We start from the raw sequence: 15,990 nt of genomic DNA on the forward strand, positions 1-15,990 counted from the left end.
AGCAGTGAGAGGCCCGCCCCCCCCAAAAAAGATGCAGACATAGATAATGGACTTGAGGACACGGGGAGGGGGAAGGGTAAGCAGGGACGAAGTGAGAGAGTGGCATGGACATGTATACACTACCAAATGTAAAATAGATAGCTAGTGGGAAGCAGTCACATAGCACAGGGAGATCAGCTCGGTGCTTTGTGACCACCTAGAGGGGTAGGATAGGGAGGGTGGGAGGGAGTCGCAAGAGGATATGGGGATATATGTATACATATAGCTGATTCCCTTTGTTGTACAGCAGAAGCTAACAGAATAAAGATATTAAAAAAAAAGAAAAAAAGAAATAGTATTTCAATATTGAATAAAAATACATGAATATTATTATTTTGAGGAAAGTGAATAAAATAATAGTAAAATATTAAGTATTGGTAACCAAAAACATGGCACCTATTTTCATTTATTAAATTATAATTTAGTGTCCTTTAGAATATTTTATTTTTCTTTTATATACCTGCAAAATATTTCTTGATCAGTTTATTCAAATATATTTTTTATTTTATGTTTTTATTACTATTTTCAATACTCTACTTATCTTTTTTGTCAAATTTGGATTATTATTATTATGTAAAGAATATCTTCTTATTTATAGTTTTTGGGAGACTTAAAATAATATTTTAAAGTCAGGAATAGGTCCTGAATTTAATCAAATATTTTTAGCATCTATTGTGATTTGACTGATTGAAAGAAATCAATGTATTTGCCAGTACTGAATTGGATACATTCTTGGAGTTAATCTCACTCAGTTATATTGTATTACTCTTTTGATGTACTGCTAAATTCTCTCTGCTAATATACCATTCACAGCTTTTGTGAGGAAAGAGAGAGGGGAAGAGACAGAGGGAAGAGAGAGAGATAGAGAAGAGAATCTGTTCAATGTTACTGTCACACATATGCTAGTGTCATAAAAGAATATGAAGAGAATTCCTTATTTTGTGTTGCTCTGGAACAAATTCAAATCACGTTGGAGTAATCTGGCTCTTGGAAGAATGAAAATAATTTCTAAAGATACCTTCTGTGTCAGAAGCATTTTGGAAAACTTTAACAACATTCACAATTTCTTGCACAATTTGTAGTCTATTTCTTCTTGAGAAAAAAAATGAAGTTTTAAAAGTTATTAGTATAAAATTGTGCAAAACATTTTCTTACGATGATTTTCTCATTATCTGTAGTCATCTCTCCTTTTCATTGCGTATTTTATGAATTCATGTTTTTTCTCTCTCTTTTGTTCTCACTCATACTTAGTATTGGTAGATTATTTATTTATTTAGTTGTATTTGATCCTCCCTCCCTCCAGAACCAAGTTTTGAATTAATTTATAATTTCTATCACTTTTTTCATTATGGAATTTTGCTCCTCATTTAAAAAAATTTCTTCCTTATGTTTTTCTAAAGTTTATTTTAGATTCATTTTTCTAGCTAAACTGGCACCTTATTCACTTATTTCCATTCTTTTTCATTTTTAGTAATATAAATGTATATGGTTTAAAATTTTTTCCCTCACTGTTATTTTTCAGATATTCTGTAACTGTGATGTTATTGTTTACTTAACCTGAGAACTATTTTACAAAAAAAAATTTTGTTTTTTTTCTGATTTTCCTATTTGTTTCTAGCACTGAATGCATTTTTTGTCACAGAATGTTGCTTATAGTATTTCTACTTTGGGGTTTATTTTTTTGTTTCAAACAGTATGATAAATATCTGTGAATATCTATGGGTCCTTGAAAAAATGATGCATTTCTTTGTTTCTAGGGTTTGTTATTTGACATCTACACATCTATTAAATACTGTTACACATATTGCTATTCAAATCTTCTGTATTTAAATTTTGTCTTTTTTATCCATAAAGTATAGAAACCGATGCGTTGCCTTTCACTATTATTGTGTTTTTGTAAATATATCATTTATCTTCAGTAATTTTATATATTATTCATATTTTTACTTATAAGGAATAATTATAACTTCTCTGTAAATTTTAACCTACACCATTAAGTAGGTTGCATCAGCTTGCATTCACCTCTGCTTGATAATAGTTAACATTCTCTCCCAACATTTTGTTTATTTAGTAGATCATTATGCCATTTACTTTTATCATGGGGCTAATATATTAGATTTTTTTGTCATACCAATGATCTTTTCTGCTTTTAATGTCTTACATCTTCTTCCTTTGCCATCTTCTTCTTTGACGTTTGAAAAAAATAGACTATTTTGAATTCAAAAAGCAATTGCAGTTACAGCTTTAAATAATACGCTTAATCCTACAGTTCTCAATATATCAACTTTCACTTCAAGTATAGTTATTTATCCTCACTTTGAGAAATTAGGAAACAAAAGTTAATTTTGACAATCATTTTCGTTTCTAAGTGCTTACTCGCATCTCCCTTGTTCCAAACCTAGAAGGACTGATGCACAAATTGTTTTATTAATAATTTGTGCCATAACTGTACCCCTAAGTTGTTGTCCAAAGAAATATCTATTACACTGGTAAAAACAGAGACAAGAGACTAGAAACCTGCAATAATTGTTTAAGGACACAAATTTTATAACTTAAATTTCTAGTAGGCCACTTTATCTCATTACCTTGACTGAGAAGAGGGACTGTTTCAAAACTGAAAATTGTTAGTATGAACAACCCGCTATTATTTTGTGCCACCTCATACCCCTCAGTAGCTGCAGCCAAAATATTTTAGTTTTCAGTCCCTCTTCTCATTAAAATGCAAAAAAGGGAAATGTATTCAGCCTTATTCTTGTACAAACAACAAAAACAAATCCACTGGAGGATAACGCTCCACTCTTCACTCGACTTTGACAGTGGAAACCTATTCTATGTTGATTAAGCAACTATGTAGCTGGATTCCTTTCTTATTTTTTGAATTATAATATTCCTTATGGCATTATATTAAAAATTAACCCATGGCAGGGGATAAGGGAGGAGAATAGGAATGAAGTATATTTTCCCACCCACTCAAATTGTGGCCAACTGGCAGAAACTACTGAACATGTCAGCATGTCACCCTGCTTTGGCTCAGAAGGAAAGTAATAGCCTTTGGTCCCATCTAGTCCCCAAGCACCAGAATGAATTCTGACAATCATACCTTTTTCTCTGCAGGTTTGCCTTTCTGGCTGTGTGTGTGTGTGTGTGTGTGTGTGTGTGTGTATGTGTGTGTGTGTATGAATCCTCATGTGTACATAGACGCCTGCTGGAAATTGTTTCAATCCCTCTGTTCACATGTAATCAACATGCCCGCTCTCTTCTTACATTGAATTTCGGAAAGTGAGCCCTTGCAGTGCCCCATGCCTGCTTTAAATAGCCAAAGAATCAGAATCAGGAGACTCTAACTCTTCTAAGAGATGTCTTAGTGTGGTATGGCTAAGAAGTTTGCATGGCAACAGAGAGATGTAGGAGCAATGCCCTGTTTTTTCTCTCTGCTTTGGAAACTGAAAGGGTTGTTTCCTTTTATCTTTTTTTTCCTGTCACTGTTAAATTTAATTAACTATATATAAAGTATTAGAAATCCTTTGGATCTGATTATGAGTTTGGTCCAGAAAATGTGTAATCCCCAATGAAGCATGTATTAAGAGTCAACTCCTTTCCAAAACTGTAGTAATCAGATGTTAGTATATGAATAGTTTTGGGCTTGGCTAGAAAACTTATCTCTTTACTCCATCTTTTTGTACTTAAACTATAAACTTTAAGAGTAATTTGTTTCCTATATCAGTCAGGGTCCTTGCAAGAAACAGCTGGCACATTCAAATCAGATAATTTGTGGATCATTTTAAAAAGACACCTTTACAGGGCTTCCCTGGTGGCGCAGTGGTTGGGAGTCCGCCTGCCGATGCGGGGGACACGGGTTCGTGCCCCGGTCTGGGGGGGTCCCGCGTGCCGTGGAGCGGCCGTGCCCGTGGGCCATGGCCGCTGGGCCTGCGCGTCCGGAGCCTGTGCTCCGCGACGGGGGAGGCCGCAGCGGTGAGAGGCCCGCGTACCACAAAAAAAAAAAAAAAAAAAAAAGAAGACACCTTTACAAAGGTGTGAGCAGGGTATAGAGAAACCAGAAGGGATGGTGTGGTACTTGGGGTAAGGAACACCAAGGAACCACTCTCACCCTAGGCCTGAGAAGGCAAGGGGAGGACATTGCTTCTGGAATAGGGGAGAAAAGAAGGGAGTGAAGAAGACCCTTCACAAGAGCTGAGATCTTAAGTTACATGGCCAGCCCAAATCAACCTGCAGGGAGAAAATGGATATAAATGTCCAAACCTTATTCTCCTCTTCCCTCAGGTCTCCTGCTGGCTCTCCCACTGGTCAACCCTACAAGATCTCAGAGGGCAAGTGAACTCGTGATGCTAAGGCTTAAGTCAGTCCCCTGGTATGCAAAGTGTGGCAGAAAGGGTGAAGGGAAACTGGAAGACATCTGGAACATTTCTATTAACATCAACTGATATCTATTCAACAACTACAGGAATTCCTCATTTCGCAAATTTCATCATCTACGTGAATTGGAATCCAAGGAGAACTTTCCCATGGAAATTGAGTCTTTAGGTTGTAGGAGATTGCTATGATAAAGTGGAAGTAAATAGACATGTGTTGTCCTAAGATGTGTATTCCAATACTGATGTTACCACGTGCTAGTTGTATAACTTTGGATGAGTCACTCCAGATCTTTTGTATTCAATGGTATTATCAGTATGGTGATGACAGTCATGTTTTTTTTTATTTTTGTCAAGGATGATTGCTAGTATAAAGTTATCTAGTATATAAGAGAATACTCGGAAATATAATAAACTTTAATTTACTTTGGAAATATTTCTCTGAAGCCATGACATTTTCAGTCTCTTTGCAAGTCAGACTTTCCTCCTCTGAAATGGAGGTACTCTTGCCAAAATTGGTTGGTTGTTTAACAGTTCAGATATTTGTATCTTATGGAAGTGAATGAGTGCTCAGAGTGTATACACTGACTTTCCCCAGGGAATTCCCAATTTCCTTCATCACATCAAGGAAATCTTATAAATAATGTCATACACAGAGAGACTGCTTTGCTCATCAATTACATACAGTTACCTCCAGAGAGAGGGTCTGCCTTGCCAAGAATACTGCTGATTTGGCTCTCACTAGGGAAGCAAAGAGCTGATGCAACAGGCATTGCATTAAGGACCTTTGCGTATCGTCTTCCTAGCTCTCTCCCTCTAGAACTCTGAGCTGGTTTCAGAGGCTATGGGAAGCTATGGAAAGTGCAATCCACAGGTATTTTGGGATGTATGCTCTGGGACCAGTTCAGCAACAAAAGAGTATCTTAATTTGGGAGACTTTAACAAACTTCAGAAATAAAAGTAGACAAGAAATATGTATAAAGTAGACAAAAAAATGCAATAAAACAAAACAAACAAAAGAAACTCCTAGGGCTTCCCTGGTGGCACAGTGGTTGAGAATCTGCCTGCTAATGCAGGGGACATGGGTTCGAGCCCTGGTCTGGGAAGGTCCCACATGCCACGGAGCAACTAGGCCCGTGAGCCACAACTACTGAGCCTGCGCGTCTGGAGCCTGTGCTCCGCAACAATAGAGGCCGTGAGAGTGAGAGGCCCGTGCACCGCGATGAAGAGTGGTCCCTGCTTGCCACAACTAGAGAAAGCTCCCGCACAGAAATGAAGACCCAACACAGCCAAAAATAAAATAAAGAAAGAAAGAAAAAAAAGAAACTCCTAAAGGATAGAAAAAGGAGAGAAGCCAAGACAGGAAAATCTATCCACTTTGAAACTTAAAAAACACACACAAAATGATAATAATAATAATAAACCTAGGCTTAAAAGTATTTAATAAAGTAAAAATTAAATATAAATGAACCATATATTCAACATAAACTAGAAAAAGAATGAAAAAACACACCCAAAGAAACTATAAGAGGAGTCAAAAGACAGAAATAGAAATTAATTAATTAAAAGCACAATAGGGCTTCCCTGGTGGCGCAGTGGTTGGGAGTCCACCTGCTGACGCAAGGGACACGGGTTCGTGCCCCGGTCCGGGAAGATCTCACACGCCACGGAGCGGCTGGGCCCGTGAGCCATGGCCGCTGAGCCTGCGCGTCCAGAGCCTGTGCTCCGCAATGGGAGAGGCCACAACAGTGAGAGGCCCGTGTACCGCAAAAAAAAAAAAAAAAAAAGCACAATAGAACATATATTTAAGGTCAAAAGTTGGCTCTTTGAAAATACCAATAAACAGCCCTTTTGTAACCTGATCAAGAATAAAAAAAACATTAGAATGATAAAGAGATCAAAAGTATAAATTCCAGAATTTTTTAAAACATAAGAGAACATTTTTATACAAAGTAATTTTTTAAATTGGAATGATTGGCTCTTCCAGAAAAAATATACATTAATAAGATTTCTTAAAGAAGTTAAAAACAGAATAGACCAGCAGCATAGACAAAATCTAAAATATAGACAAAAGCCAGGATCAGAACATTTTATGGGTGGATTCTACAAAATCAGAACCAGAATACTGAAAGAAGAGAATGCAATAGATCTTCTCTTATAAAGTTAGATGCAAAACCCCTAAATTTAATATTAACATTTTTTATTGAGGTATAATTCACATACAACATTATTTAGTTTCAGATATACAATATAATGATTCAATATTTGTATATATTGCAAAATGATCACCACAGTAAGGTTAGTTAACATCTGTCACCATACACAGTTGTAGGAGATATTAGCACTTTTAGTGAAGAATTTCATTAAAACAATAATATACATCATGATCAAAAAGGGTTTAACACAGTATTGCTAAATATTGGAAAAGTGATAGATAAATAGGTCAATGGAAGAGTATAGGGAATCTAGAATTCAGAAATTCATTTATTTGTGTGTGTATATGATGGAGTATGCAAAAAGTGGTGTTGGGACAATTGACTGTCCTTTAAAAAAGGATTAGATTCCTACTTCGGACAATTTTTGAAAATTCAACTTGAAAAACAAGTTAAGTGTAAAACAAGAATAATATACATTATGACCAAAAAAGGATTAAAGTAATAATGCTAGATAATAATGCTAGATATTGGAAAATTAATAAAGTGATCAACAGAATAGAATGGACAATCCAGAAACAAATTCTTGTGTGAAAATGATGTACTATACAATAAATGGTGCTTGAACAATTGATCATCTATTCAAAGTGAAAAAAATTAAATTTAGATCTGTTTCATCCCATGCTAAAACGTTAAAAAAGGAATTTTAGTTGGCTTAATAAGTAAGCTTAAAATGAAACAAATGAACAAACAAAAGAACTTTGAAAGTGCTAACAGAAACAAGATAGACTAGGTAATTCCCTGGTGGTCCAGTGGTTAGGACACCACACTTCCATTGCAGGGAGCACAGGTTCAATCTCTGGTTAGAGAACTAAGATCCCACATGCTACATGGCACAGCCAAAAAAAAAAAAAAAAAATCAGAAACAAGATAGAATATATATATTTATTTATATTCTTGGGATAAAGAAGACCTTATTAAAAAAACACAAAACTTCAGAATTCCTGGTGAAAAGGCTAAAGTTTTTCTACGTAGAACTTCTGAAACTTTTTGGATGTTTTGATATTGGCATATCACAAAAAGCTCCATCCACCTATGCCCCATTTCCCTCACTGATTATGACTAAAAACTCTGAGCAAAATACAAAAAAACTTGAAGACTCTGAAAAGTAGACAAAATTAAGTTTCTCATTTTTTTCTCTTTTCTTTTGTGGCTTTGCCCCCACGGCAGGCTCTGGTCTTGGAGTGCTACAGCAGCAGCAATACTGTAAGTGGCTAAAACTCCAAGAAATATCCCATATTTCTGGCCAGAGGAAAATGAGTGTCCAGGGGCTGGAGAGTGAGAGGAGAATCCTAGAAGGGAGAGCTGGAGAGGAACGTGCTCAGATACTCAGTGTGAACCTGCACAATCTCAGGTTCAACCCTGATGTATGGGAGATTTTAACACCCATTTCTCACCAAATGATAGAACAATGAGATGAAACCCTTGTACAGATACAGACGATCTGAACAACACTATCAACCGTTTTGATCTAATTTATAGAACACTACATTCAAAAACTAGAGAATACTACACATTTTTTCCCCAAGTGCTCATAGAACGCTGACAGATATAGACCATAAGTGGGACCATATAACATGTTTTTATAAAATTAAAAGGATCAAAATTATACAAAGTGATTCTCTGACCACAAAGGAATTAAATTAGAAATCAATAACAATAACATATCTTAGGAAAATCCTATCAATCTGGAAATTAAGTAACAGTCACAGGTTAAAGATGAAATCAGAGGCATAGTTAGAAAATATTTTGAATTGAACAACAATGAAAATACAACACTGCGAAATTTGTGGGATGCTGCTAAAACAGTGTTGAGAAGGAAAAGTTGCTTTATATAAGAAAGAAGAAAGCTCTAAAAGCAAAGACGTAAGTTTCACTTCAAGAAAAAAGAAAAAGAAGAGGAAAGTAAACCCCAAGTAAGTAGAAGGAAAGAAATAATAAAGATAAAAACAGAAATCAATGAGACGGAAAATGGACAATAGAGAAACTGCTTAGCAAACCCAAAAACTGTCTCTTTGAAAAGACCAACAAAATTGACAAAACTCTAGCTAGACTGATCAAGAAAAAAAGAGAGATAATATAAATCACCAATATTAGTAATGAAAAAGGGGTTATCAACACTACAGATATTAAAGAACAATAAGACCATGCTATGAATAACTTTATGCTAAAAAATAGGAAAATTGAAATGAATAAATACATTTCCAAAAAATATGACATATCAAAACTGACTTAAGAAAAAAATAAATGACATAAATAACTCTATATGTATTAAAGCAATTTACTTTGTTATCAAAACCTTCCCAAGAAGAAAAAGTCCAGGCCTAGATAAATTCACTGGTGAATTCTATAAAATATTGAAGAAAGAAATAACACACCAATCTTATTCAAATATAGTAAAAAATAGAGGACGAGTAATCACTGCCCAAAAATTTAGTAAAGCAAGTTTGTATGTTCAATTGATTTTTGGCAACGTCGCCAATGCAATTCAATGGGAAAAAAAATTTTTTTTAACTAACATTGCTCAATCAAATGGCTATCCACAGGGGAAAAATGAATATCAACCCTCACATCACATGATGCCTAACATGTAACTAAAAAGGGTCACAGACACAAATATAATATACAAAATGAGAAAACTTCTAGAAAAAAGCACAAGAGAAAATCTTTGCAATATTGGGATAGGGAGATATTTCCTAGATAGAATACTGAAAGCATGAAGCATAAGGGAAAAATAGATAAGTTAGAACTCTTCAGAAATGGAAAACTTTTTCTTACTGAAAGACACTAATGAGAACACACAAAGGCAAGTCATGGAGCATCAAAGAAACTATTGGCAAGCCAGATACAAGACAAAGACTTGTAACCAGAATACATAAAGCACTCTTATAACTCAATTATAAAGACTAAAAACCCAATAAGAAAATGGAAAATTGAAAGAGCTACTTTACAAAAGAAGCTATACAAATGTCTAATAAGCACATGAAATGATGATCAATAATATCATCAGTCATCAGGGAAGTATCACAATGAGACATAACTATATACTCTTTAGAATGGCTAAAATTAACAAAAACTGGCCATACCAAGTGTTGGTAAAAATGTGGAAAAACTGGAACTCTTAAAGTACTGCTGGAAAACATGTAAAATGGTACAATTACAGTGGAAAAAAATAACTATGAAGCAGTGAAACCTAGCCAACTGTTCCCACTCAAAGTAAAACCTCTTAAGAGTCTGTAATTGCTCTCCAAATTCTCAGCCTCCATTATTGCTCAAGTCAAGTTTTTAATCCTTATAACAAGTCAATTAAACCTCTTTTGCCAAAATGACCAATGACCTTGCTATAGACTGACTGAATGTTTGTGTCCCTCCAAAATTCATATGTTGAAATCCTAAGCCCCACTGTGATGGAATTAGGAGATAGGACCTTTGGGAGCTAAGTAGGTCATGCATTGGAATATTCCCCTTATAAAAGAGACCTCAGAGAGTTTCCTCACCCACTCCAGCCTGTAAGGATACAGCAAGAAGTCAGCTGCCTGTGAACCAGGAAGTGGGCCTTCTTCAGAGAATCTATCTGTGCCTTGATCTTGAACTTTCTAGTCTCCAGAATTGTGAAAAATAAATTTCTTATTTATGTTGTTTATAAACCACTCAGTCTATGGTATTCTGTCTTAGCTTGAATGGAGTAAGAGAGAAATTGATGCTGAGAGTGAGGTGTTGCTATTACAAACACCTAAAAGTGTGGAAGCAGTTTGGGAACTGGGTAAGGAGTGAAGGCTGGAAGAGTTTTGAGATGCATGCTAGAAAAATCTTACATTGCTATGAACAGACCATTGAGGGTGATTCTGGTAAGAGCTCAGGAGAGGAAAGCTCTAGAGAGAGCCTCACATTTTCTTGAGAATAGCTGAGTAATCCTGACCAGAATGTTCGTACAAATATGGCCTATAAAGGCCATTCTGATGAGGTCTCAGACAGAAATGAAGAACATGTTATTGAAAACTGGAAAAAAGGCGATCCTTGTAATAAAGTGTCTAATAACTTGACTGAATTGTGCTCCTGTTCCGGTGTTTTGTGGAAGGTAGAACTTGCAGGCAATGAAATGGAATATTTAGCTAAAATAATTTCTAAGCAAAGTGTTGGAGGTGAGGCCTAGCTCCTTCTGAATGCTTACAGGAAAATGTGAGAAGAGAGAAATGACTTAAAGTTGGAATTGTTACGCAAAAAGGAAGCAGAACTTAGAGATTTGACAAATTCTCATCCTACCCATATTGCAAAATTGAGAAAGTGTGTTGGGAGAGAACACTAAGGATGTGGTCAAGCATCTCTCTGATAAAGAGATTGGTTTGTGTGTGCACCATGGATTTCATCAGCAACCCCAGTAGGAAAACTGCCAGTCTGAACTGAGGAGGAAGGATATGGGAAAGATGAAGGGAGACCAGACTGTTGGTCTTCCGGAATTTCTCAAGATGGAGCCCTAGAACTATTTGATTATGAATGTGCACTGTTCTTCGAGACAAGGAAAGAATAACCCTGAAGGCAATTCAGAGATCATCAGGGCCACCCCCTTGGTTTCAAAATGGGAGCCTATCACCTCACTTTCAACAGGCCAGACGGCCTCTGCTCAAAGCCATGGGGGGTGGGGTTGCCCAGCATCTTGGGGTTCCCACCCAGCCCTGCCAAAGCTTCAGGGGAAAGACTGCTTTCCTAGTGGGCCTACAAGATGGAACTTCTGCCCCAGTGTCTGGAAGGTGGGACCTTTGCCCCACCTGGATCTGGAGGGCAGAGCATCAAGTCAAAGAGGACTGTACTTAAGCCTTAGATCTCATGGAGCTTGCCTTGTTTGGACTTACTTGGGACCTCTTACTGCTGTTTTCTTTCCTATTTCTCCGTTTTGAAATGCAAGCATCTATTCACTCTGACCTTCTCGTAGTGCCTGTCAGGCCACACACGTTCCTGCTGTAGGCCCTTTGCAATTGCTGCTCTCATCGTCTCAAAGTCTCCTCCCCCAGGTCTTGGAATGGAGTCCATTCTCTTCTCTCAATTTTATGCTCAAATATCTCACAAGACACTTCCCTGATGACTTTGTCTAAATAGAACTCCCAACACTCTCATCGCTCTTAGTCTCCTATTCTGCTTTGTTTTTCTTCAAAGAAAAATATTTGTTTTATTCCTCCTCCCACCCCTTCAATGAAAGTCCCAAGAGTTCAGGGATTTTGTGTTTCCCAATTACAGTTATATTCCCAGTATCTGGAACATGGTAGGGACTCAATAAATACTTGTTTTCTGTTGGTTTAAGATCAGCACTGTTCATTTTCTAAAGAGAATTATGTGGTGCACTCTGATTTTCAAATGTTTGCTATCCCCTCCTACTGGGGGATTGATTCTACACTCTTCCCCATGGAATTCAGGCATGGCTGTGGGACCTTCCCTGGGCAGAAGCTTTAAGAGCCTGCATATGGCTCACCATGCCTTCTTTGCTATTCCTCCACAATCACCAGCCATGTCCTAGACAGAGGCTGCTCTGTCAGCCTGAGCCCCAGGGAAAATGCTGTGGAGCAAAGCTGCCATTGATCATATGGATCTGTGGCATGTGTAGTAAATAAACTGCTATATTAAGCCACTGAGATTTGGGGTCTGTTCATTTCTACAGTATAACCTAATTTATCCTGACTGGTACAGACACCTATGCAACCATAGGGCCCAAGAGTACCTAAAACATATTTGACAAATTACATAAGTTTGCCTGAGTTGTTTCTTCCTAAACAACCTACTGTTTTCCTACCACAGCATTTTCTTTGAAAAGATAAAATCAAACAGCCAAAAGCACTGGGACATTTATTTTGGCATCATCAGAAGTTATTATTTTATTTCTTCATGTTTTCATGAAAAAGTATTATAGGAAAAAGTAAAGTAGCTTATGGATTTAAAAACTGTTGCCCAAACATGGCATAACTTAAAACTGAGTAAGATACTTATAAATAACACTGATTCTAAAGCTTTGCTTCAGGCCAATTGAATAAGAATCCCTGGGACTTGTGTCTTCAAATCTGTATTATTTTTAAAGTTACCCAACTGATTACGATGTAGCTAGTCCAAAACCCAGTACTTAAGGTAAATATCTCTGTACTTATAACCCTAGGACACATAGGGAGATATACAGACCAGCAAGAGTCCCTATTCTAACCCACTTAAAAACACATCCCAAGGTATGGCTTCTATAATCCCTCATTGAATTGCTATGCTTCAAATTGTCAGTGGAAATTTTGAAAGATAATGTCCTAAAGAAGAAAATATTTGCCTCAGTTTTGATGGTCATTAAATGGAAATGGCTTACACTATACAAAATTCTCCAGGCAACATCACTGAGATCCACTCTCATAGAAGTAGATAGAACTAAGAATTTCATTATAAACCCAATACAATTGTCTTCTGTTTAGACTTGTAATACTGACTTGGATCTAGCAGGAGAATTTCCTTTATTAATATGATATGAGTTAGTTGCTTACATTATTTTATAAGCTATAATTCAGATAAAATAGAACCAGTTACCAAGAATCTTTTAGGAAACACTAGAATTTTACTATTATGTGCCAGAAACTGTCAGTGTCAGATGTGAAGAAATAAATTGAGCTCCACATGGATATTTCCAAACACAGGCAATATAATGAAGTCCTGCTTCTTACACAAAAAGTCATTTTACCCCCATCCGTACCTCATCCCAAGAGTCCCTCCCTCAAAGGGATGAAGAAATGAAAGAAAGGGTTGTAGGCTTTGAACTTTTATTTGACTTTGATGGCAGGGTTGAAGGTCTCATAAAATGGAAACGTTGAATGAGAGGGCATTTGTGCTACCAATAGAATTGGAGAAAACACACTCACCCACCAACGCTCTGAAAGGAAACCAGAAATCTTACACCAGCTTGTAATGTAATTGCTTTTAGGAGCAAGGGACAATCATATTGAACAATCCCTTCTAAAATGAGCTGGGTAGTGTAATGAGGGTTACCAAGCCAGAAGCAATAGCTGGAGCAATGTGGTTTGCTGGATGCAAGGATCAGCTCTGCCTGCTTAGGCAGAAACTCAGCCTCATCCAGATATTCATGCAGCATTCAGGAAAAACAGAGATAAACATCTGCCATTGCTGACAGATAAAGAGAACTGGTCTACAACATCTTGGCTTCTTTGCCTTCATGTTCAGTAATGCAAACACAAATGAGCTTTTTCCTTCCCATGAGGTAACTAATTAGTAGATAAGTTATTTCAAGTCCTAGTATTACTACAAAGAAAAATAAATTCCTTCTGGCACCACCCTAAAAGAAGAATTTCAATGGGATTACATTCCTTTAATCTATATGAACAGAATAATACCTTCTTTTTTTAACCGTTCCTCAGTCAAATCCCTATCACATGCTTTCTTCATTCCCATTTAAAAATAGCTTTTATATCTTGGGTTTTATGATTAAACCTTGCCAACGCTAGTCAGAAGTACAGATTTTAATCAATTATCTGCATTATTTGGAATAATTCACAAATTAAAACACAATGCTTGAATTATTCAGAAAACTGGGGAGATAAATATAAATCACATGCATGTAGAGAGAGAGAGAGACAGACAGATATGATACAGACTATTCCATACAGCTCCAGAATACTGGGTGATCCTGCCATTCTGCAGTTTTTCTGCTCAAATCAGCCTGTGAATTGAATGAAGGTGAGAGCTGCCTAGAAAATTTTACAAGTTTCTGCTTTTCTGAAATTTTAATTGGAAATGTTTATAAATAACAACTGTTTTTATGTGTGTCTCCCTTCTCATAATTTCAAAAGACTTATTTTAAAATTTAACAGATTAGGTGCTTATCATCACAGGCTATAGTCACCTAACATAGTTATCAAACATTGCTGGGAAAGGTGAAAAAATTTTTTCAGGCCTTAGGTCTACCTCATTCGTTTGAGAAGTGAAATGTTCCTCTTTTAGTCTCATGCTCCCTTCAGCTTCTAACTTCTACATAATGGCCAGCAAATTTCAACTTATTCTTAAAAATTGTCAATAGAGCAACATCTTCTTTCTTAAAAGAAATCGTGGAACCTCCCCCAAATCCACTTTATCCAGGGGGAAATGTTACTTTATTTGGGTAAAATTTTAAAGAACATACAAATTTTAGTTCTTATTTCTTGTTTATCTCAAAGATCCAATGCAAAAAAAAAAGGAAGGGAAAAAGATATCAACGGTTCAAAAAGTTTTGTACTTTGGTAGCAGAGTTATTTGCCAGTCTATGCTACATTTGAAATTTGAGAGAATAAAAAAAATCCCTATTAAATCCTTTATCATGCTTCATAGTACTTCACAGTAGTCATTTCATTTCTAGTATTTACGATATATTAAATAATTTTATGTCAATATTTTATTTCCCATTAACCTACAAGTTCCAAGAAGGCAGGAATGTGCCTGTCTTACTTGACTCTGTGAAATATATTTTTAAGTTAATGCATAAATTTATTTGAATAAATGAATGGCTCTGAATGACTGAGCCAATCTATACAGTGGGAACAGAGACAGCCTTTGTGTTTTTGCCAGTCACAACTTGTCCAAGCCATTTACAGGAACTCAATCCTCAGTGCATAGATCAAAGATCTGATAATATTTAGAAAGTGGTCTGAGAGTTAAATGCTTTTTTTGCCAATTTTTAAGAAGTTTCCAAAATAGTGATCCAAGAATTGTGATTGAGTGAAGCTATTGTTACACACACAAAGCATGAGTTTTTGAGAATTTGAGGAAGCAGTGGGACATGCTGAGCGGTTTGGTATAGTGTCACAGTGGTCAACACGCTAAGAATACTTGTCAGAATACTGTATGACATCACTTACATGTGGGATCTAAAAAGTACAACAAACTAGCAAATATAACAAAAAGAAGCAGACTCATAGATATAGAGAACAAACCAGTGGTTACCAGTGGGGAGAGGGAAAGGGGCACCATGGGGATGCGGAAGTGGGAGGTACAAACTATTGGGTGTAAGATAAGCCCAAGGATGTATTATACAACACAGGGAGTATAGACAATATTTTGTAATAACTGTAAATGGAAAGTAACCTTTAAAACTGTATAAAAAATTAAAATTAATTAATTAATTAATTTTTAGAAAAGGAATCCTCATCAGGGGTTTTGTACATCAGTAAATCTCTCAGGATCGTTTTAAATTTGGAACTATGTGTCAAGAACTGAGATGGGTCTGAGATTCTAACGTACATACCAACAATTTAGCTTGCCACAGTTTCATGGAGGCCGGCAGATGACACAGGACCCCTGGATCAGAGACACAGAACAGTTCATTATACACAGCAAGAGCAGTAACATTTCTACGCTAGTCA

General features: G+C 36.4%; 1 protein-coding gene across 2 annotated transcripts in view; it reads right to left on the minus strand.

The window, feature by feature from the left end:
• LOC132422128 (zinc finger protein 474) overlaps positions 1-15,990 on the minus strand; it is a 125,981-nt gene that overhangs the window by 17,786 nt on the left and 92,205 nt on the right. For both annotated transcript variants that reach the window (XM_060006970.1, XM_060006969.1), the window contains one exon: positions 15,873-15,925. In XM_060006970.1, the coding sequence (XP_059862953.1) occupies positions 15,873-15,925 (53 nt within the window). The remainder of the gene's footprint in view (positions 1-15,872; positions 15,926-15,990) is intronic.

This window comes from Delphinus delphis, chromosome 3 (genome assembly GCF_949987515.2).
Source record: "Delphinus delphis chromosome 3, mDelDel1.2, whole genome shotgun sequence".
In the NCBI taxonomy this organism is placed as follows: domain Eukaryota; kingdom Metazoa; phylum Chordata; class Mammalia; order Artiodactyla; family Delphinidae; genus Delphinus; species Delphinus delphis.